The 18,554-nt window shown below is 40.0% G+C and overlaps 2 protein-coding genes across 3 annotated transcripts in view; one reads left to right on the forward strand and one right to left on the reverse strand.

Moving 5' to 3' along the window:
* Positions 1-16,475, forward strand: part of SPG11 (SPG11 vesicle trafficking associated, spatacsin) — a 98,657-nt gene extending 82,182 nt beyond the window's left edge. Inside the window, exons 41-42 of one of the 2 annotated variants that reach the window (XR_013335227.1) lie at positions 14,772-14,895; positions 16,347-16,475. Coding sequence is in view for 1 of the 2 variants with exons in the window: in XM_077764494.1 (XP_077620620.1) it covers positions 14,772-14,794 (23 nt within the window). In the remaining variant the exon portion in view is untranslated. Of the gene's footprint in view, positions 1-14,771; positions 14,929-16,346 lie in introns of those variants that run through there. The other variant, XM_077764494.1, reaches the window with a different exon arrangement.
* The window catches only part of EIF3J (eukaryotic translation initiation factor 3 subunit J), a 22,191-nt gene extending 4,003 nt beyond the window's left edge, over positions 1-18,188 (reverse strand). Inside the window, exons 1-5 of the mRNA XM_077764496.1 lie at positions 18,056-18,188; positions 17,868-17,971; positions 7,649-7,703; positions 7,069-7,160; positions 1,467-1,581 (exon numbers count right to left, since the gene is read on the reverse strand). Coding sequence (XP_077620622.1) covers positions 1,467-1,581; positions 7,069-7,160; positions 7,649-7,703; positions 17,868-17,971; positions 18,056-18,092 — 403 coding nt within the window. The 5' untranslated portion in view covers positions 18,093-18,188. The remainder of the gene's footprint in view (positions 1-1,466; positions 1,582-7,068; positions 7,161-7,648; positions 7,704-17,867; positions 17,972-18,055) is intronic.
* Positions 18,189-18,554: the final 366 nt, after the last annotated feature.

The following is an 18,554-nucleotide window of genomic DNA, read 5'->3' on the forward strand; positions in this document are numbered from 1 at the left end:
TACGCAGCTGACTGACTCCAGAAGCCAAGTAGGGATAAACCATGTGTTGAAATCCCAACAGAGGGGCACCTGAGTGGTTCAGTCATTTAAATATCTGACTTTGGCTCAAGTCATGATCTTGCAGTTTGCTGGTTTGAGCCCCGCATCAGGCTCTGTGCTGACAGCTCAGAGCCTGGAGCCTGCTTCGGATACTATGTCTCCCTATTTCTCTGCCCCTCCCCTGCTCATGCTCTCTCTCAAGAGTAAGTAAACATTAAAAAAAAAATTTTTTTTAAATCCCAACACAAAGAATCTGGCCTAAAAGTATTCTAGGCTAAGGGACAGTATACTTTGTATCTTCCTCAATAGCAAACTAGTTGTTAACAGTATCACTGATTCAGTATTTTAGTATGGGAAATACAACATTAAAACCCTATTAACCAAATGATGGCTGTATGAATCCATGTTTTTGCCTTGTAATCTGTAATTGTGGTCCCATTTTAAAATTTATAAGTACCATGTAAACTCTTGTCTTTAATAAATACTTGGCTGGGTGTTACCATGCTATGAAGACACTGGATAATGGCTGCATGCCCTCTGCACTGAGGTGTGTGCACAGAAGCAACCACAGCAATTCCTCAGATGGCCAGCAACTCTCGGAGTAAGAAAATCACACCTCCCACAGAAAGGACAATGATCTCTTGTCAGCCTGCCTGATCCCATTTTAAAGAACAGGAAGGATGGGGATACAATTAGCTCTAGGTTTCAAAGTTCTTTAACTGTTTCAACATGATCTTCTACTCTGAAAAGTACTCAATAGGTAATGACAACAATGAGCTTAATTAAACAAAAGGAGAACTTTTAACTACTTCTTCGGCCATGTTTCTTACTTTCCCCTTCATGTCACATCTCTCTCCCCCTAGAACACTCCAAACTTCCCTACATACAGGATCCTGAGTATGTTTTTTATCTCATGTACCAAGCACAGCTGTAACACGGCACAGAGAAATGGAAGCCTGCTAAAGACAGGGCATGTTGAGGGCCAAGAAGGGTCACAGAAAGAAATGATCCGGAGCAAAGGCACAGCTGAAGCTGAATGTCCCACAAGGACATTCTTATCTAGATTTAAGACAATAGGACAGCCTTATAGTTACTTTAATACTTAAACCTCAAAGTCAAAGACCTCACATTTCCAAATTTCATCCAGCTGATAAATTTAAAGCAACAGTTGTTTGGGTCCAATGATTTATCTTAATAACCTTTTACGTGATACTCAAAACATAATCATTAAAAAATCTGAAGATGTATTTCACTCTGCCTTAAGCAACGAAACAAATATAGAATAAAAACTGCTTCTAATATCTAAGTTAGCCAGTATTGTTATGCCAAAAAAGATGTTTTCTAAACTTTAATAACTAGTCAGACTTCCGCAACATGCACTTGGAACTTCAATATTTCACAGCAATCACCCCCTCCCTGCACCTTACCGAAAGTTTCTTTTGCTAATTCAAGGTCTGACTCTTCTTGTAATTTCTTTAGCCGCAGTTTATCTGCTAATTGTTCTTCTGGTGTTAGCACTTTAGGCTCTTCAGGTTCTTCTAACTAAAATGAGACAGAAAGGAAGTTTTAAAACAGCTGGGATTACGATGGACCAGTACGTTTTTGTTGTGTAAATTTTTTAATAAAAAATAAATAACAGCACTTATAAAGAGCTTATTATATTTCAGGCATCCTTCTAAACACTTTAGACGTTCTTATCCTGATTTTACATGAAAAAAATTTGAGGCACAGAGAGGTTAAGCAACCTGCCTATGGTAACAGAAGGTTAACACAGCTGCTGTGTGCTAATGTGAGAGAGCTGAGTTTAGAACCCAAGAAGACTGGGTTTACTTCCACAGCCTTTTTTAAAAGATATGGAATTGAGATTGTAGACAAGGGAGAAATCACGCTCTCACATTCTGCTGCTAAAGACTGTATATTGAAACAACCTTTCTACAGCAACTTGGTAATGTGCATCAAGTCTTAAAATACTTTTATATGCTTTATGTGGAATCAATTCCACGTCTAGGTATTTATCTTAAGAAACCAAAAATGCACACTAACATTTAGTCACAAGAATGTCCAATGGAGTATTACTTATAATTTCAAATAAGTTTAGACATAACCCAAATGTTCAACAAAAGAATAGTTAAACTATGCCACAGCCGGGGCACCTGGGTGGCTCAGTCGGTTAAGCATCCGACTTCGGATCAGGTCATGATCTCACAGTTGGTGGGTTTGAGTCCCGCGTTGGGCTGTGTGCTGACAGCTAGCTCAGAGGGTGGAGCCTGCTTCAGATTCTCTCTCTCTCTCTCTCTGACCCTTCCTGCTCACATTGTCTCTGTCTCTTTCTCTCTCTCTCACAAAAACATTAAAAATTAAAATATTTCACAGCCATATGACAATACAGAATAACACAGGTTTGAACAGCATGGGTCCACTTATTCACAGACTTTTTTGATGTTTACAGTACAGCAAATGTATTTTCTCTTCATGATTTTAACATTTTCTTTTCTCTAGTTTACTGGAAGAATACGGCACAAAATACACACAACTACAAAATTATGTGTTGACTGTGTTAGTAGTAAGGCTTCCAGTCAACAGTAGGCTATTAACAGTTAAGTTTGGGGGAAGTAAAAAGTTATATGTAGCTTTTCGACTGTGCAGGGGTCAGCACCCCTAGCCCCCATATTTTTTACAAGTCAACTGTACTGTGCAAACAAAAAAAATGTTTTGGGGGCACATGTGTGGCTCAGTCAGTTGAGCGTCTGACTCTTGATTTCCATCCAGGTCATGATCCCCCAGGGTCATGGGATGTGGCCCCACATCAGGCTGCATCTCTCTCTCTCTCTCTCTTCCCCCCGCCCCGCTCCCTCTCTCTCCCCATCCCCCACTTGTGCACCCACACATAACCATGTTTTTCCCCAAAGAATCATAAAAACATTTTCCTCTTATTTTTTATATTACTACTATTACAAAAGTAACACATTATCATTGTTAACAAATTTAAAGACACCGCAATAGAAGTTGTCACTTATTTTCCAGTTCTACTTCTCTGACAGTCAATAGTTTAGTGAATATCATTTTATACTGTGATACTTCCTACAACAAATGTATCACTATTACTATGAGGGAAAATCTGTGACAGTATTTATTCAAGTGGGAAAAAAGCAAAGGGAGCTTATGCCATTTGTAGTTAACTATGTCTATGCAGCTTGCAGATTCTGATTCTGACTCAAAAGTCTACTACTGAAATACACTGCATTTTGTTTCTCATGGAGAAGATGAAATAAGAAACATCATTATGGCAAGTTAGGAACTCTCAGAATACTCTGTAGAAAGAAAAAAGCAAATATCTTGACTTAACTCTCTTTGTAGATCTGGACATCGTTAAGTATTTCCTACATCAAAACTAAACCCATCTTGGGGCACTTGGGTGGCTCAGATGGTTAAGCATCCGACTTCAGCTCCAGTCATGACCTCACGGTTCGTGGGTTCAAGCCCCATGTCGGGCTCTGTGCTGACAGCAAGCTCAGACCCTGGAGCCTGTTTCAGATTCTGTATCTCCCTCTCTCTCTGACCCTCCCCTGGTCATGCTATCTCTCTCTCTCAGAAATAAATAAAAAACATTAAAAAAAAAAAAAAACTAAACCCATCTTAACTCAATATTTTACCTAAGACAAACATAGCATACTCTAACGAATAAGGTTTCTTTATGTTGGATACAAATACCAGGACACAACAAAAGAAGTATAAATTCTAACTTCAATGACCAAGAAAGATCTAGTAAAGATGGCTTCTTAGACAGAGTTTTAAGATTCTATTGCTTGTTCCGATCATAGAAACATACATGTAAATATTTCTAGATATACAAGTATAAATTATTTAAATGTCCCTGACTGGGGAAACAGGCACTCTCATCCATTGTTGGCAAATGCAAACTGGTACAACTGGGTAAGGAGGGCAATTTGGGAACACTTACCAAGACTACAAATGTAATTTGCCCTTTGACCCAGCAATTTCTGATTTGACAATCCTACAAATATGACTACACCCATTAAAAATGACACACATGTGGTTCATGGAAGCACTGTTCATTCGAGTACAGTACTGGGGAAAAAGATCCAGCTGCCCATGACTAGAAGACTGGTGAAATAAAGTATGGTACATATTTGTAGCAATGGAATACCATACAGCTATAAAAGAAAGAAAAAAGAATAAGCCAAAAACTAGTGAAAATGGAGATTTCTTATAGGGGGTGACAGGGAACAGAATGGAGGGGATAGAACAGGAAGGATGTTTGAGACTTTTCTGAGTATAACATTTTTGTATGGTTTTCCCTTCTGAACATTTTATGTTTAAAAAATAAAATTAAAAAGGAAAGAAAACTTTAAAAATGGAAATGGTAACAAATGAATCTAAAATGTGTATCAAAAGGCATATTGACATGGAAAAGAATAGAAATGACTTTAGAACCCAGGATATAATTATACATCCTTAGCAGGATATATTCTCTGTGCAAAAAGAAAAGAAAATCCTGCAAACAAATTCTAAACTTTTTTTATTCGAAGTCCAAATTTTATTTTTTTTATAGTTTATTGTCAAGTTGGTTTCCATGTAACACCCAGTGCTCATCCCAACAAGTGCCCTCTTCCATGCCCATCACCCATTTTTCACTCTCCCCCACCCCCATCAACCCTGTTTGTTCTCAGTATTTAAGAGTCTCTTGTGGTTTGCCTCCCTCCCTCTCCTTAACTATTTTTTTCTCCTTCCCCTCCCTCGTGGTCCTCTGTTAAGTTTCGCCTGTTTCACATGAGTGAAAACATATGGTATCTATCTTTCTCTGCCTGACTTACTTTACTTAGCATAACACCCTCGAGTTCCATCCACATTGCTACAAATGGCCAGAGGAAATCCTAAACTTAAAGTAGCTTTACATTGTTAGTACTGGTACTGGTATTGCAGAAAAGCAATGTATGTTAACATTATTAGAAACCATGAACTAAAGCTTACACACACAACACATACTCACGCATTTATTTCCTAGCTTCACCTATAAAAATGGGTCTAGAAGGCAAGGCTACCTCGATAATGCTAAGTGCTACTAGCAACTAGATTTGACTTCTAAACATTTCCATTAGGAACCTCAGAGAAGTAGCACATTCCAGGCCTAAAGAAGAGTTTACCAGATGAGTCCGGCATTTCTTTATTGTGCCAGAAGGCAAGGACGTTTTCAAAGACTAATGGGGTTCGGCCAAAAGGATGAAGATTAGACCAACTGAAAGGGTTTCCTACTGGCCAAAGTTGGGAAAATCTGAGCATCAAAAGAATAATTACTGTTACCTGAGTAAAACACAATGAATTTATAAAACCTGTAAGTCTACAAATTTACTCAAAAGAAATACACCCCCACAAACCCCTCAGTTTTCACCATTTGAAGTTATTATTACACTCCCTCCTTACTCTGGATATTAGTGGTTAAAAGAAAACAATTAAGCTTTTACTCTGCCTTTCTAGCACAAACCATATTAAAGTAATCAAACAGCAAAGTAAGTAGAAGAGGAAGAAAAGCTGGCCAGTAACAAATGGAAGAGAAGTCACTGGATGAGAAAAATCACCATTCTGCAATCCCTAATAAAATAATTAGGCAACAATCATTACTGACACTAAACTAATGGGTCGGAGGTTGATGTGAAATTGGAATACTTGCAAGAATATGTAATTTTACAATAGAAGGATCAGGCTACTACCACCTTAACCCAGTCATCAATTTTAGCATCACTAATAATAGGACAGACGTTACAAGACTCTTCATGTGATATGACGCAATATGAAGCACACAGCATGACCTATAAAGTATTCCAATTAAAAATGTTTAATCTGAATCCAATCAAAATTTTAGACTTACTGGCCAAGTTACAGGAAATTGCAACTGTAAACAATCACACATCGAGAAGGTAGGATGTTCTACAAGACAAATGGTCTCCTCCCTTCAATAAGTGAATGTCATTTTACTTATTATTTTTTTTTTTTAGTTCGTATATTTTGAGAGAGAGAGAGAGCATGTGCATATGCATAAGCAGAGCATGGGGTGGGGGGTGGGGCAGAGAGGAGAAACAGAACTCCAGGCAGGCTCTGATCTATCAGCCAAGAGCCTGGTGTGGGGCTTGAACTCACGAACCATGAGATCATGACCTGAGCCGAGATCAAGAGTTGGATGCTTAACCGACTGAGCCACGCAGGCCCCCCTCAATGTCATTTTAAAAACAGAGAGAAAGACACTCTAGGAGACTTAGGATATGTTTACAACCTAATGCAATGAATGTAAGGTCCTTGTTCAAACCATATGTAAAAGACATTTGAGGACAATTAGAAATTGGGCACATACAGGGGCACCTGGGTGGCTTAGTTCGTTAAGCCTAAGGCTCTTAATCTCAGCTCAGGTCACGAACTCACAGTCATGAGATCAAGCCCCACATCAGACTCCACACTGAGCATGAAGCCTGCTTGAGATTCTATCTTCCTCTGCCCCTTCCCTGCTCTGTGCACTCTCAAAAAAGAAAAACAAAAAAAGGCAGATAGAGTATTTGATGATGTTAAAAAATTACTGTTCATCCTATTGGGTTCGTAATCATGTGAGAAATAGCTTTGATTTTTCAGAGATGCATACTGAAGTATTTAAAGGTAAAACACATGTTTTACTTGATCATATTTTAACAACAAAAATGAAGCAAATATGACAAAATATTAGCACCTGTTCAATTTAGGTGATATTTTTGATTATTCATTTTGGTTACTGCTCTACTTTTTTGGGAGGATTTTTTTTTAATGTTTATTTTTGAAAGAGAGAATGAGAGACAGAGACAGAGCACAAGTGGGGAAAGGGCAGAGAGAGGGAGACACAGAATTCATTGAGGAATTATTTCTCTGACAGTGTCCATTTATAGTCTTTACAAAGCTCTCAGACTGCTAGGTAATAATTGCTGTCTATTGACATTGCAGGATTACTGATGTGAGAATTCTGTATTTCAGGAAATGAATAGTACTTACCCTCTTTTTAATTTCTTCTTGCCTTTTCTTCTGTTGCCGTTCTTTCTCTTTTATCTTCTCTGCAATTTTTTTCTTTTCTGAAATTTTTACTTCTAAAAGAAATGTTTTAATCACAGTTACCTTGAATATTTCCCAGTTTATGGATGAGACAGATAACAATAGTATACTTCAAGAGACCAAACTTCTCCCAGCTCCAATCATATGGTGATTTACTCGCAAATAAGAATGGGAAAGTTCTGGGACTCTTCCTTTCTCTTGTCTTATCTGACTGACCCCTAGGACCCAGACATCTCCCTTCATATTTCCCCAGTGCTTTCAGCAGGATATAGATTATTAAAATATGAGGTCACACCCTCTACTGTCTCCTCCTAACAGCAGCACTCAAACAAAATGAGGCAGGCAGTATCCATCTGACGATGTTTTGAGGGGAGAAGAAGAGAATAAATTGAGAACGGAAGGATGTGTGGTTTCTAAACACAAAAATTTTCAATTTTGCAAGCATTTTGTCATTTATCTTGACATAAGTATTACATGCTCACTAAGATATAAAACCAAAAATGAAGAAAACCCAGCGGCTCACCTGGTTTTACTTCTGCTTCCTCTTTTTTTTCATCATCATCATCATCCCAGTTATCCTAAAGAAAAGGATTTATATTAATAATTCTTGCATGTTTACTTTTCCATGTACAACTTGTCTAACTCCACAGAAACAAGTTTGTTACTGTTTTTTTTGTATTGCACTAAAATTGTAAATTAATGCTGGAAAAAATGCACACCTTCATAATGTTGAGCCATTCTAACCAAAGGAAAAGGGTTGTTTTTCCATCTGTTCAAGTCTATTTCTGTCTCTTTCAAGGAATGTTTTAAAGTTTCTCTCTTGGAGGTTTTGTGAATTTCTCTTCAGGTTTATTCTTAAGTATTTCTTTTCTGCATTCCTACTGTAAATAGGGTTTTTCCCCTGTTATGTGCCCTATTTAGTTATTATTTGTGTATGCAATTGGTTTTTACATGTTAATTTTATATCCTGCTACCTTACTGAATTAATTTGTCACTTTCATTGATTCTCTAGAGTTTTCCAAGTGTACTATAATATCATCTGTAAATGAGAATGGCTTTACTTCTTTACCAATTCTTATACCTCCACAACTGATTTATCTAACAGCACTGGCTAAACCTCTAGTACACTGTGAATAGTGGCAGAGATAATAGGCATCACTGCCTTGTTCTTTTTTTAAAAAATTTTTTTTAATGTTTTATTTATTTCTGAGAGAGAGAGAGAGAGAGAATGAACAGGGGAGGGTCAGAGAGAGAGGGAGACACAGAATCTGAAACAGGCTCCAGCCTCTGAGCTAGCTATCAGCATAGAGCCCGACGTGGGGCTCAAACTCATGAAACCATGAGATCATGACCTGAGCCAAAGTCAGACGCTTAACTGACTGAGCCACACAGACGCCCCACCTTGTTCTTTTTTTTTTTTTTTTTTGAGAGAGAGACATGAGCAAGCGGGGGAGGGGCAGAAAGAGAGACAGAGAATCCCAAGCAGGCACCATAATGTCGGCACAGAACCCAAGGCAGGGCTTGAACTCAGAAAACTTGAGATCATGACCTGAGCCAAAACCAAGAGTCAGATGCTTAACCCACTGAGCCACTCAGGCGCCTTGCCTTTGTTGCTCTTAATGGAAATGCTTCTAGTATTTCCCTATGAAGTGTATGCACCCCACATTTATGCAGTAAAATTTATCAGTCTTTTCTTACTGCCTGTGGATTTCATCAAGTCATTTTCTTCTAGAACATGTAAGCTTTGTTTTTTATTTACATCTCTAGTCCATGTGGAATTTTTTCTTTTGTGTGGTATGAAGTATGGATCTAATTCTTTTTCTAAATGGTTACCCAACTGTCACAGCATCAGTTATTAAAAAGTACACCTGAACCCTGTGATTTAACATACACTAAATTTTCACAGGTACTTGGTCTGTTTCTGCATTCCCACTGGTCTACTGTTTCTTCATGCACCAATACCAACACTGCTTTCATTATTTTAATTAACTATAGTATGTTTTAATGTAGATCAGGTCTGGTTTCCTCCCTTATAGGTTTTCAGGCTTTTTAGTATTTTCCTGGCCATTCTTGCATGTTTGTTTTTCCATATGAAATTTTGTATCAACTTGTCTAATTCTATTTTAAAAGAAAAAAGCTTCTCCATTAACAAAACACAAGACAACTAGGCCAAAACTACTTCTCTTAAAGTAATTTGCAGTTGTTTTAAATAAAAAATTAAAAGGACTTTATATTTCTTATTTTCCCAAATATGAAAGCATCCAACATTCTAGCCAATGGCTCAATGATTTCAAGCAACATTCCATACAACACAACTCTGATTAATGAATTAAATCTATAGAATATTTAAGGCCCAGTATTTAAGAGCAGTTGAAAGCTGATCAATAGCTTATTGAACCCACTCCCTAACTTGAGCAGGGCACTTTAAGGTCAATCTATACTCATGTCTTTTCTATATCTAACACAGTCACTGAACTAAATATAAACCGATTATCAAACAATTTTCCAAAGGCTCCAAAGAATTTAGAAATGTGTAAGTTTAATAGGGATAGCCATTTAAAGCTGAACCACAGGATTGCAGGAGGCCCTGCTGCTACTGGAAGATGTAGAGACTGACTAATGTGCCATAACTATGACACCAAGCTTCTGTTTTACAACAAGATAGATCATAATGTGAATCAGTCTAGGTATTTAAACTAACAAAGCCTCAATTTTAATAAAATTCTCTAAGTCCACCAAAGAACTAAAAAACCCCGATTAAGGCTGTCATGGGCTCTGCAAGCAGAGTAGTAAGAAACTTGTATAAAAGTAAAATATTTTTATAATCACCTCACCTTGGCAATTTAACTCACAGTTCAAAGTTAACAGACTGAAAGCAAACCTGCTAGTCATTATTTGGACATCTAAGATACAAGAGTTATAAATTAAAAAGCAAATGTTTGTATAATCTGACTGGTTTTCTTAAATGCTTGTTATCAATACACCACAGTACAAAAGGAACCCTAGAGTTGAAAATAAAAATGATCTATTAGGAGTTTTTTGTTGTTTTAATCTTCACAGAACATAAAAAGCTTGGTCTGTGGGTGAGATTCTGCTTAGGCAGTGCTCCAGACAGGAAGACCATTTGCTTACTTCAAAGAGGTACATATTCATCACTCTCTATTAATGATAGTGATGATGATGATGATAATAAGGCATTTACTGAGTGTTTATTTTGCACCAGGCACTGTGCAAAGGGCCTTACATGTAGTAACAGAGCTAACCCTAACAAAGTCCTGTAACTAAGGTGGTGGTGTCCCCATCTTATAGGTAAGAACATTAAGGCCCTCAGATAGCTATCCCAAAATCTCAGTGAAAAACAACGAAGGAACCAAACCAAACCAAACAACAAACAATGAAGTAAACAGGTCTGAACAGACTAAAGTTCATTGAAACGGTCATAGTAAACAACTTCTTACTGGATCCCTGAAGTATACCAAACCTATCTGAGAACCAGGTTCCTCCCCACCAAAATTGGTTCTTCCAATCAGTTCTGGAATGAGCTCCCCTGGGATTGCAAGAAAGCTCGTCAAAGGAAGGGTGTGGCACAGAGTGATGTGTCCAGCTACAACTATACCAGTTACCTACCTCAAATTGCCTGTGATGGTTTTCTATTAATTTTAAGAAACAAGTCTAGCAGCCTCTGATACTAGGAGGCCAAGAGGAGAGAAGTATGGCTAAAAATGAGCAGCTCCATCCCAATACCTCCAACATGGAGAACAGACACATGAGAGGAGCATTTCTCAGTTCCCTTTCCCAGTAAAACATCACTCCACCCCCATCCATATCCCTGCTCCCTCAAAATCTCATTTATCTCAACTGTATGTACAACCCCTATCCCAGTTCCTAGTTTCCCTATCAAAACACCTTATTCCAGACACTCAAGTTAAACTGTCCCATCAGTGCAGACATAATGAGCCTAGCTAGAATTCCACCACAGGATGGATTCTAGCAGCAAAAGCAGTGGTTCCTATCTACAAGTCCTGGGAACAGCTTTAGTATCTGCTTCTGTATTCATAAAAGGACCATGAGAGGCAAGTTCTGCCTGTCACTCTCACCCCAGAGTGCTCAAAACAAGTCTGCCCTAAAACTTCCACCATACTGGGGACAAGTCCCTAAAGAAGAGAGCACAGTGATGTCAACAGAGAAACTGGTCACCCTTCCAAATCGATGTAATTCCCAAAGCAGAAGGCCAAGTAGTTTCCCCCCAAAACTAAAGTTTTTGTTTCCTTAGTTATAAAATTTGCCAGTATCTAAAAAGTAAATGTAAGGTCAAAATCTGCCCAATTTTCTGTAAACACTAGGACTTTGTAAATGCTGACAATAAGTTCAGATAAAATTCAAAAAAGGTTCTTAGAGAAACACCTAAAATTAACATGTTTAAATAGAGAGTAAGTTTGTAATTTAGTAAGCTCTAAATGGTTATTTGGTTCCAGAGAATACCTATAATAACCAAGTAAATTCCTCACCCAACTTCTGGTAGCTAATAAATCTTCCAACTATAATATTCAATTAAAATATTTTTCTTAATGTTTATTTTTAAAGGAAAGACAGAGAGCATGAGCAGGGGAGGGGCAGAGAGAGAGAGGGAGACACAGAATCTGAAGCAGGCTCCAGGCTCTGAGCTGTCAGCACAAAGCCCAACGAGGGTTTGTGGATGAGGGCTCGAAATTACGAGCCATGAGATCATGACCTGAGCTGAAGTCAGACACCTAACCGACTGAGCCACTCAGGGTGATCTCCTAAAATGGCCTAGCTAGCTTCCTTAGAACAGAAGCAGTTTAGGGGAGCCTGGGTGGCTCAGTCAATTAAGCATCCGACTTCAGCTCAAGTCATGATTTAAAAAAAAAATAAAAAAAATTATTTTTGTTTATTTATTTTTGAGACAGAGAGACAGAGCACGAGTGGGGGAAGGGCAGAGAGAGAAGGAGACACAGAATCCGAAACAGACTCCAGGCTCTGAGCTGTCAGCACAGAACCTGATGCGGGGCGTGAACTCACAAACCATGAGATCATGACCTGAGTAAAGTTGGGCGCTTAACCAACTGAGCCACCCAGGTGCCCCAGCTCAGGTCATGATCTTGTGGTTTATGGGTTCAAGCGCCATGTGGGGCACAGTGCTGACAGCTCAGAGCCTGGAGCCTGCTTCAGAATCTGTCTCCCTTTCTCTCTGCCCCTCCCCAGCCTATGCTGTCTTTCTCTCAAAAATAAGTATTTTAAAAAATTAAAAGAAAAAAAAGAATAGAGGCAGTTTATAAACCTCTTATCTATACTCTTCTTCTACAGATACACACCCAACATCATTTGAAGCCTTTGCTCTGAAAAGAGATGGCTGCTTTTCAAGTTTAAAACCTACTTCCTGGGGCACCTGGGTGGCTCAGTCAGTTAAGCATCGGACTTCGGCTCAGGTCATGATCCCACGGTTCATGGGTTCAAGCCACGCGTTGGGCTCGGTGCCGACAGCTAGCTCAGAGCCTAGAGCCTGTCTCCGGATTCTGTGTCTCCCCCTCTCTCTGACCCTTCCCTACTCACACTGTCTCTCTCTCTCTCTCTCAAAAATAAGTAAAACACTAAAAAATAAAATAAGATGAAATAAAATAAAACCTACTTCCCAACTGAACATGACTAATTGAAAACAAAACAAAATTTTTAAACCTTGCTTTTTAAACACTTCTAATAAGGGGCACCTGGGTGGCTCAGTCAGTTAAGTGTCCAACTTCGGCTCAGGTCATGATCTCCCGGTTCATGGGTTCGAGCCCCATGCTGGACTCTGTGCTGACAGCCAGTTCAGAGCCTGCAGCCTGCTTCAGATTCTGTATCTCCCTCTCTCTCTGACCCTCCCTGCTCACACTGTCTCTCTCTCTCAGAAATAAATAAAACATTTAAAAAATTATAAATAAATAAATATAAATAAATAAACAAACACTTATAATATAGCCAGTAGTCGGCTGATCTGTCATTTTTACAATGTACAACTAGAGAACGTCACGTGCAATGAGAGAACACATTTAGGGCTGAAAATGCTTTCCAACTTAAGCAAGATATATTTATAGATCATCAAATAGAAGTAGCTTCAAAGGAGCAGTAAAATTCTTCTGCACCATAGCAAGAGTCCATTAATTAACATATACTCTTTTACTTCCCTTTAAGTAATTTGGTTTAGATAAAGAATAACTTTTTGCAGGAACAGAATCTTTTACTGATGTTCTGTAAGCCGAACTGATGTGCTCTAGGAGACCTCAGAACTGTGTAATAGGCTTCTGACAAGTCTAGACTTCCCAGCAAAGTTCAGTTCTTAAAAGAAGCCTAAATGTTCTTCCATCATCTCAAAACTATGCTGGTTTCTGGAAGCCAAGACACTTGCCTCTATAAATTCTATTTCATTTAATTCAATTCATTAAGTTTTCAACATCCTACTATGTATTGTGGCTCAGCACTCAAGTTGAATTCCATCTCAATGCCTCCTGTCTCACATTTGTAACTATTATTAATCAATCCTACTTTAAATGCCTGGCTAGGGGCGCCTGGGTGGCTCAGTAGGTGGAGCGTCCAACTTCAGCTCAGGTCACGATCTCACAGTTTGTGGGTTCGAGCGTCGGGCTCTGGGCTGACAGCTCAGAGCCTGGAGCCTGCTTCAGATTCTGTGTCTCCCTCTCTCTCTGACCCTCCCCTGCTCACACTGTCTCTCTCTCAATCTCTCTCTCAGAAATAAATAAAACATTAAAAAAAAATTTTTTTTAAATGCCTGGCTAAAGCAAGATCAAGACAATGAACACTAAAAAAAAATGCCTTATTTATTTTCAGTCATCCAGCATGACAAACACATTTTCAATCAAACATGCTTCCTAACGGGCGCCTGGGTGGCTCAGTCGGTTAAGCGTTGGACTTTGGCTCAGGTCATGATCTCGTAGTTTGAGGGTTCAAGCCCTGAATTAGGCTCTGTGCTGACAGCACAGAGCCTGCTTTGTATCCTCTGTCTCTCTCCCACCCACTCTCAAAAACAAACATTAAAAAAAAAAAAAAATAACACTTCCTAACTAAAAACTTAATAATTTATAACAACTGTTAGGTACTGAAATGATATAATTGAGATTTTCCTCAAAATAATCTGGTTGGAGGAGAATAGTTAAGTGGAGATAAAGAAGAAATAAGACTGCTTGCTCATGGATTTATTAAACTTTTCTTTAGTTCCATTTATGTCTGGAATCTGTCATGAGAAGTTACACACTTCAAGATACCCATTTCCTGGCCAAATGCCCACCTTCTGAGTACTTCCCAAAAATCTCCCCCTCTTCAGAAATGCTATTTCCAATGCTTGAAAAATGTCCTCACTCTGGTAGATTTAAGCTATTAAGCAGGATATGATCTCAAAAGCTAGATGAATGGGTAGGATGGGGCAGGCAATTTTCAACTAAGTTCATTCTCGGATCTTTTAAAAAGAATTCTATAATAACATTATATGTGCAAAATTCCAGAGATGCTTGAACACAGCTAGTTTTCTCAGAACAATTCTATACAACTTGAATAAATCCAGCTTTTAATCTATTGTATTGAAATACTAGGAGGCTAGTAAAATAAAGTAAAAGCTGTACTGTCTCTGTTTGTAGGGGATAGGCACTCACTGCCTTAACACAACCTACACATCATTCCAGCAATGGGGAAGGAGCCCAGTGATAGACGCCAAAGGAACACTTCCTCCCACTACCTCTGCATAACATCAGGATAAGAAAGGTAAAATAAAGCCAGCATGACACAAGAGTATGCTTCCTAGTTCTCATCTTTTCTTTCTTTTTAAAGATTTTATTTAAGTAATCTCTATACCCAACAGTTGGCTCAAATTTACAACCCGGAGATCAAGAGTCTCATGCTCTACTGACTGAGCCAACCAGGCACCCCTGGTTGTCATCTTTTTACCTGAGAAGAAGCATAGGCTTCTCTCCTCATGATTAACAATTCCAGAGTTTCTCCTAAATCCATTTCTGTCACTGTCAGACAACAAAGTCAAGGACAGCAAAATGTTATAATGTCTACTGAAAAACAGTAAACTACTGAAGCAAATTGCCGTAACAAAGACCTCAGTTTTCCTTTCATTTCTCAGGATATTACAAATGACATTAACTATTTTTAGGAAAATAAGTGATGCGCATGGAGGAGGGCACTTGTTGGAATGAGCACTGGGTGTTATATGGAAACCAACTTGACAATAAACAAAAAAAAATAATAAAATAAATCTATATTCTTAAAGGTTAAACACTGGATGACAACATAAAGCAAAGAACTTATTCTGTTTCTACATATCTTACCTTTGAAGGCTTAAAAGAAATCATATATTGTACTACTTAAGGCTATGATTATTGGATCTTGTGAAAACTAAGCCTTGTCTTCATATCCTTACAAACGGATTATGTACTAAAACATCAGAATTCAGAAATTTGGTACTACTCACTACCATCCAAAGTGACAAAATTCAACTCTAGATTGGTAAACTAAGGAAGCAAAAACTTGCTTGTTAATCATTCCATTCAAAACACAAAATTCACAGTAAAGAGCCACTGTGGAGAGTACTCTGGAGTTCAGGAAATCACAATGTGGCACAAAATAAACCCAGATGGTAAATCTAAACAGGGTATTTTCCACAAGCCAGAAAAATTAAGACAACTTCTTGATGTAAGAGTATTAATGTTTACTGAGTGCTTCCCCAAGTGGTAGACAACTCTGCTTAATGCTAGATATATTAAATCATTTAAAATGCAAAACAACCCCCTAAAGGTATCTCCTGTAAGGACAATTTAGATTGGGAAACTAAAAGGAAAGATTAAAAAACTTGTTTATGACCACAAATATATGAATACTATTACTTGGGAATCTTGAGGAAATCCAACAGAAATAAACCAACATTTCAACTGAGAAATAAAATGACAAGTTCAGCTTTTTTCTCCAAGATAAACTCCAATGTTTATGTAAAAGAAATAAGATATTTGCATAAAAGAAAGAAATTCTGCACTAAAAGAGTGACTGGACAAGATGACCTTTATGGTCCCTTACAACCTGTAAATCTCCAAAATCAGTCCCAAGCGGTAAGAATTATATTCATCAGGATTCACAGCATTAGTCCAGACTACTCCATTCAAACTTCATTTTCTGGTACTTCTTTCCTGATTTCTCTATCTTCTCATTTGCAGAATTATTCCCAATTTCCAGAACAGATGTCCTAACTGCTGCATCCAGTAAGCACAGAAAAAGTGAAAGGGCAAATGTGAACTAAAGACTCAAAACAGAAAATCTGTTACAATGTAAAATGGTAACTAATATCTTGCAATGGGAATGATACACAATCCATTCCCATGTCTATACAACAAGTAAATGAAGCATCTAAGTATATTCACAACAGTACTACTCATTTATTGGACTCCAATGTGTGCAAAGCTCACATTATTTCTGGACCTCAAACTGTTCAATAAATTAGACAGCGACATCATCAGACTCAGGAGAAAAAGGTAAAATCCGAACATAAGTAGTATTAAGTTCACTGTGATTACCTAGCTTAAAATTTTTGAACCCAAGCAGAAGGACTTAATAGGACTACCAATGTATGTTGGGTATAAGGGTATAAAGTTAGGAAAGTAAAATACTCACTAAGTGAATCAAAACCAAGAGAAACAGTTTTCTCAAGTCATACAAAACTTTGCACAAATATAAAAAGATTTTTAGAGTTCTGTTTAAAAAAATCTTAATATTCTGGGCTTGAGATGTTTGTTAACTACTTGAAACAAAAACAACAAAGAAATGAATGCACTACTAGTCATAACGTCATCTGGACCCATATGATGAGTCCCCAGGCGTTTTCAACAACAAACGACAACGGTAATCTGGTTCAGATCAACAAGGCATAGGGGGGAAAAAACACTGCCCCCCCCCCTTCTATTCTAACCAATATTTCCTTAGGCGTTGTTCGTATGCGGATAAATAACACATTCTGTCAACTCTCCGTTTTCCAGGTCGATTCTGACCTAGGTTTCTGACAGCTAACTGCTGTGGCTATCTCAGTACTCGGTTAATCTTTCTTTTTACAACAGGGAGATGGGGGAGGGGGGGGTCTAAAGTTATTTCATAAACTTTACTGTTTCTATTTGTCTTGTGGGAGGAAAAAAGGCTGAGATTAAACCACAATATTTCATTCATCTAACTCCTCCAACAAACTCTACAAAGAGGCCTTCAGAAACATAAATGAGTTACTGTCCCTAGGGAGACCTGAGCTCCAAAACGCAGGTGGTTATAAGACTCCATATGGAATAAGCCATAGGGCTTAAGCCCCAACTTCCCAGATCATTCTGGCGAGCGGCTCCAGACCACGAAGTTTGCACGTGGGCCCGGCCCGGCCACTGCTGTCACCTCCCGTCGCCAGTTGGCGGGTGGGATCCAGGCCGGGACGCAGACCCTTAAAGATGGGCTGGGAGTGGGGAGGCCACAGTCCTAGCCAAGGAAGTCGAAAAGGCCACGCTGCTCGATTCCGGCCCAAATGGCCGGCAAGCGTAGAGGAGGGGGGCACCAGGGGGCCCTACGCTCGCCCCTGGACCCACAGCCCGCAGGCCCGGGCGGCGCCCCTGGGCCCAGAGTCCACCCGTCCGCTCGTCGGCGGGCATCTCCGCCCAAGACAGCGCCAGTTCGCTCCCGCGCGGCCCGGAACCCCGGCCCGCACCCACCTTGACGTCCTCGTCCTCGTCCTCGCCTTCCCAGCGGTCTCCACCAGCAGTACCGCCGCCCCCCACCTTCCGCACCGGGTCTTCCACGGAGAACGTGTCAGCGTCTACGGAAGAGAGCGAGTCGCGTTAGTGCCTGATTCAGCTTGGGGTCAGAGCCGGCCCGCGCCCTGCCACTCGTAACTTCTCACCCCAGGAGTCAGAGTCCCCAGCCGCTGCCGCCGCCATCTCTAACCGGGCGTAAGCGTGTGTGAGGGGAGAGCGAGCGAGGAGTTAGCGCGGCGGAGGTGAGTCACTGACTTTGCTCTCGTTGGCCGGCGCGGGGCAGGCTGGGACCGTGGCTGACTGTGCGCCGGGGCCCAGGCCCCGCCCCCTCTGGCGGCGGCTGCAGCTGCGACGCGCGCGCGGGCGAGAAGGGGGCGTGGAATGCGGCCGACTGCGCGGGAGTCGGCGGGAGGGTGGTGCTAGTCTCTTACCCCACAGCGTGGAGCTGGTGGTCCTGAAGGTAGTGGGAGAGAGGAAGCGGACAGGAGACGGCTGCCCCAGCGTGGGTCCCGGCAAGGGAACGTACGTGCGAGGAAGTTAGAAGGGAGCCTTTCCTGGCGCTTGGCCCTCGCCTGTCCTTGCCACTCCTTCCCTGCCAACTCCAGCCCCGCCCCGACCGGTCTGGTGTTCCCTCTCTCTCTCTCT

Source organism: Crocuta crocuta, unplaced genomic scaffold, assembly GCF_008692635.1.
Source record: "Crocuta crocuta isolate KB4526 unplaced genomic scaffold, BGI_CrCroc_1.0 scaffold102, whole genome shotgun sequence".
Lineage (NCBI taxonomy): Eukaryota > Metazoa > Chordata > Mammalia > Carnivora > Hyaenidae > Crocuta > Crocuta crocuta.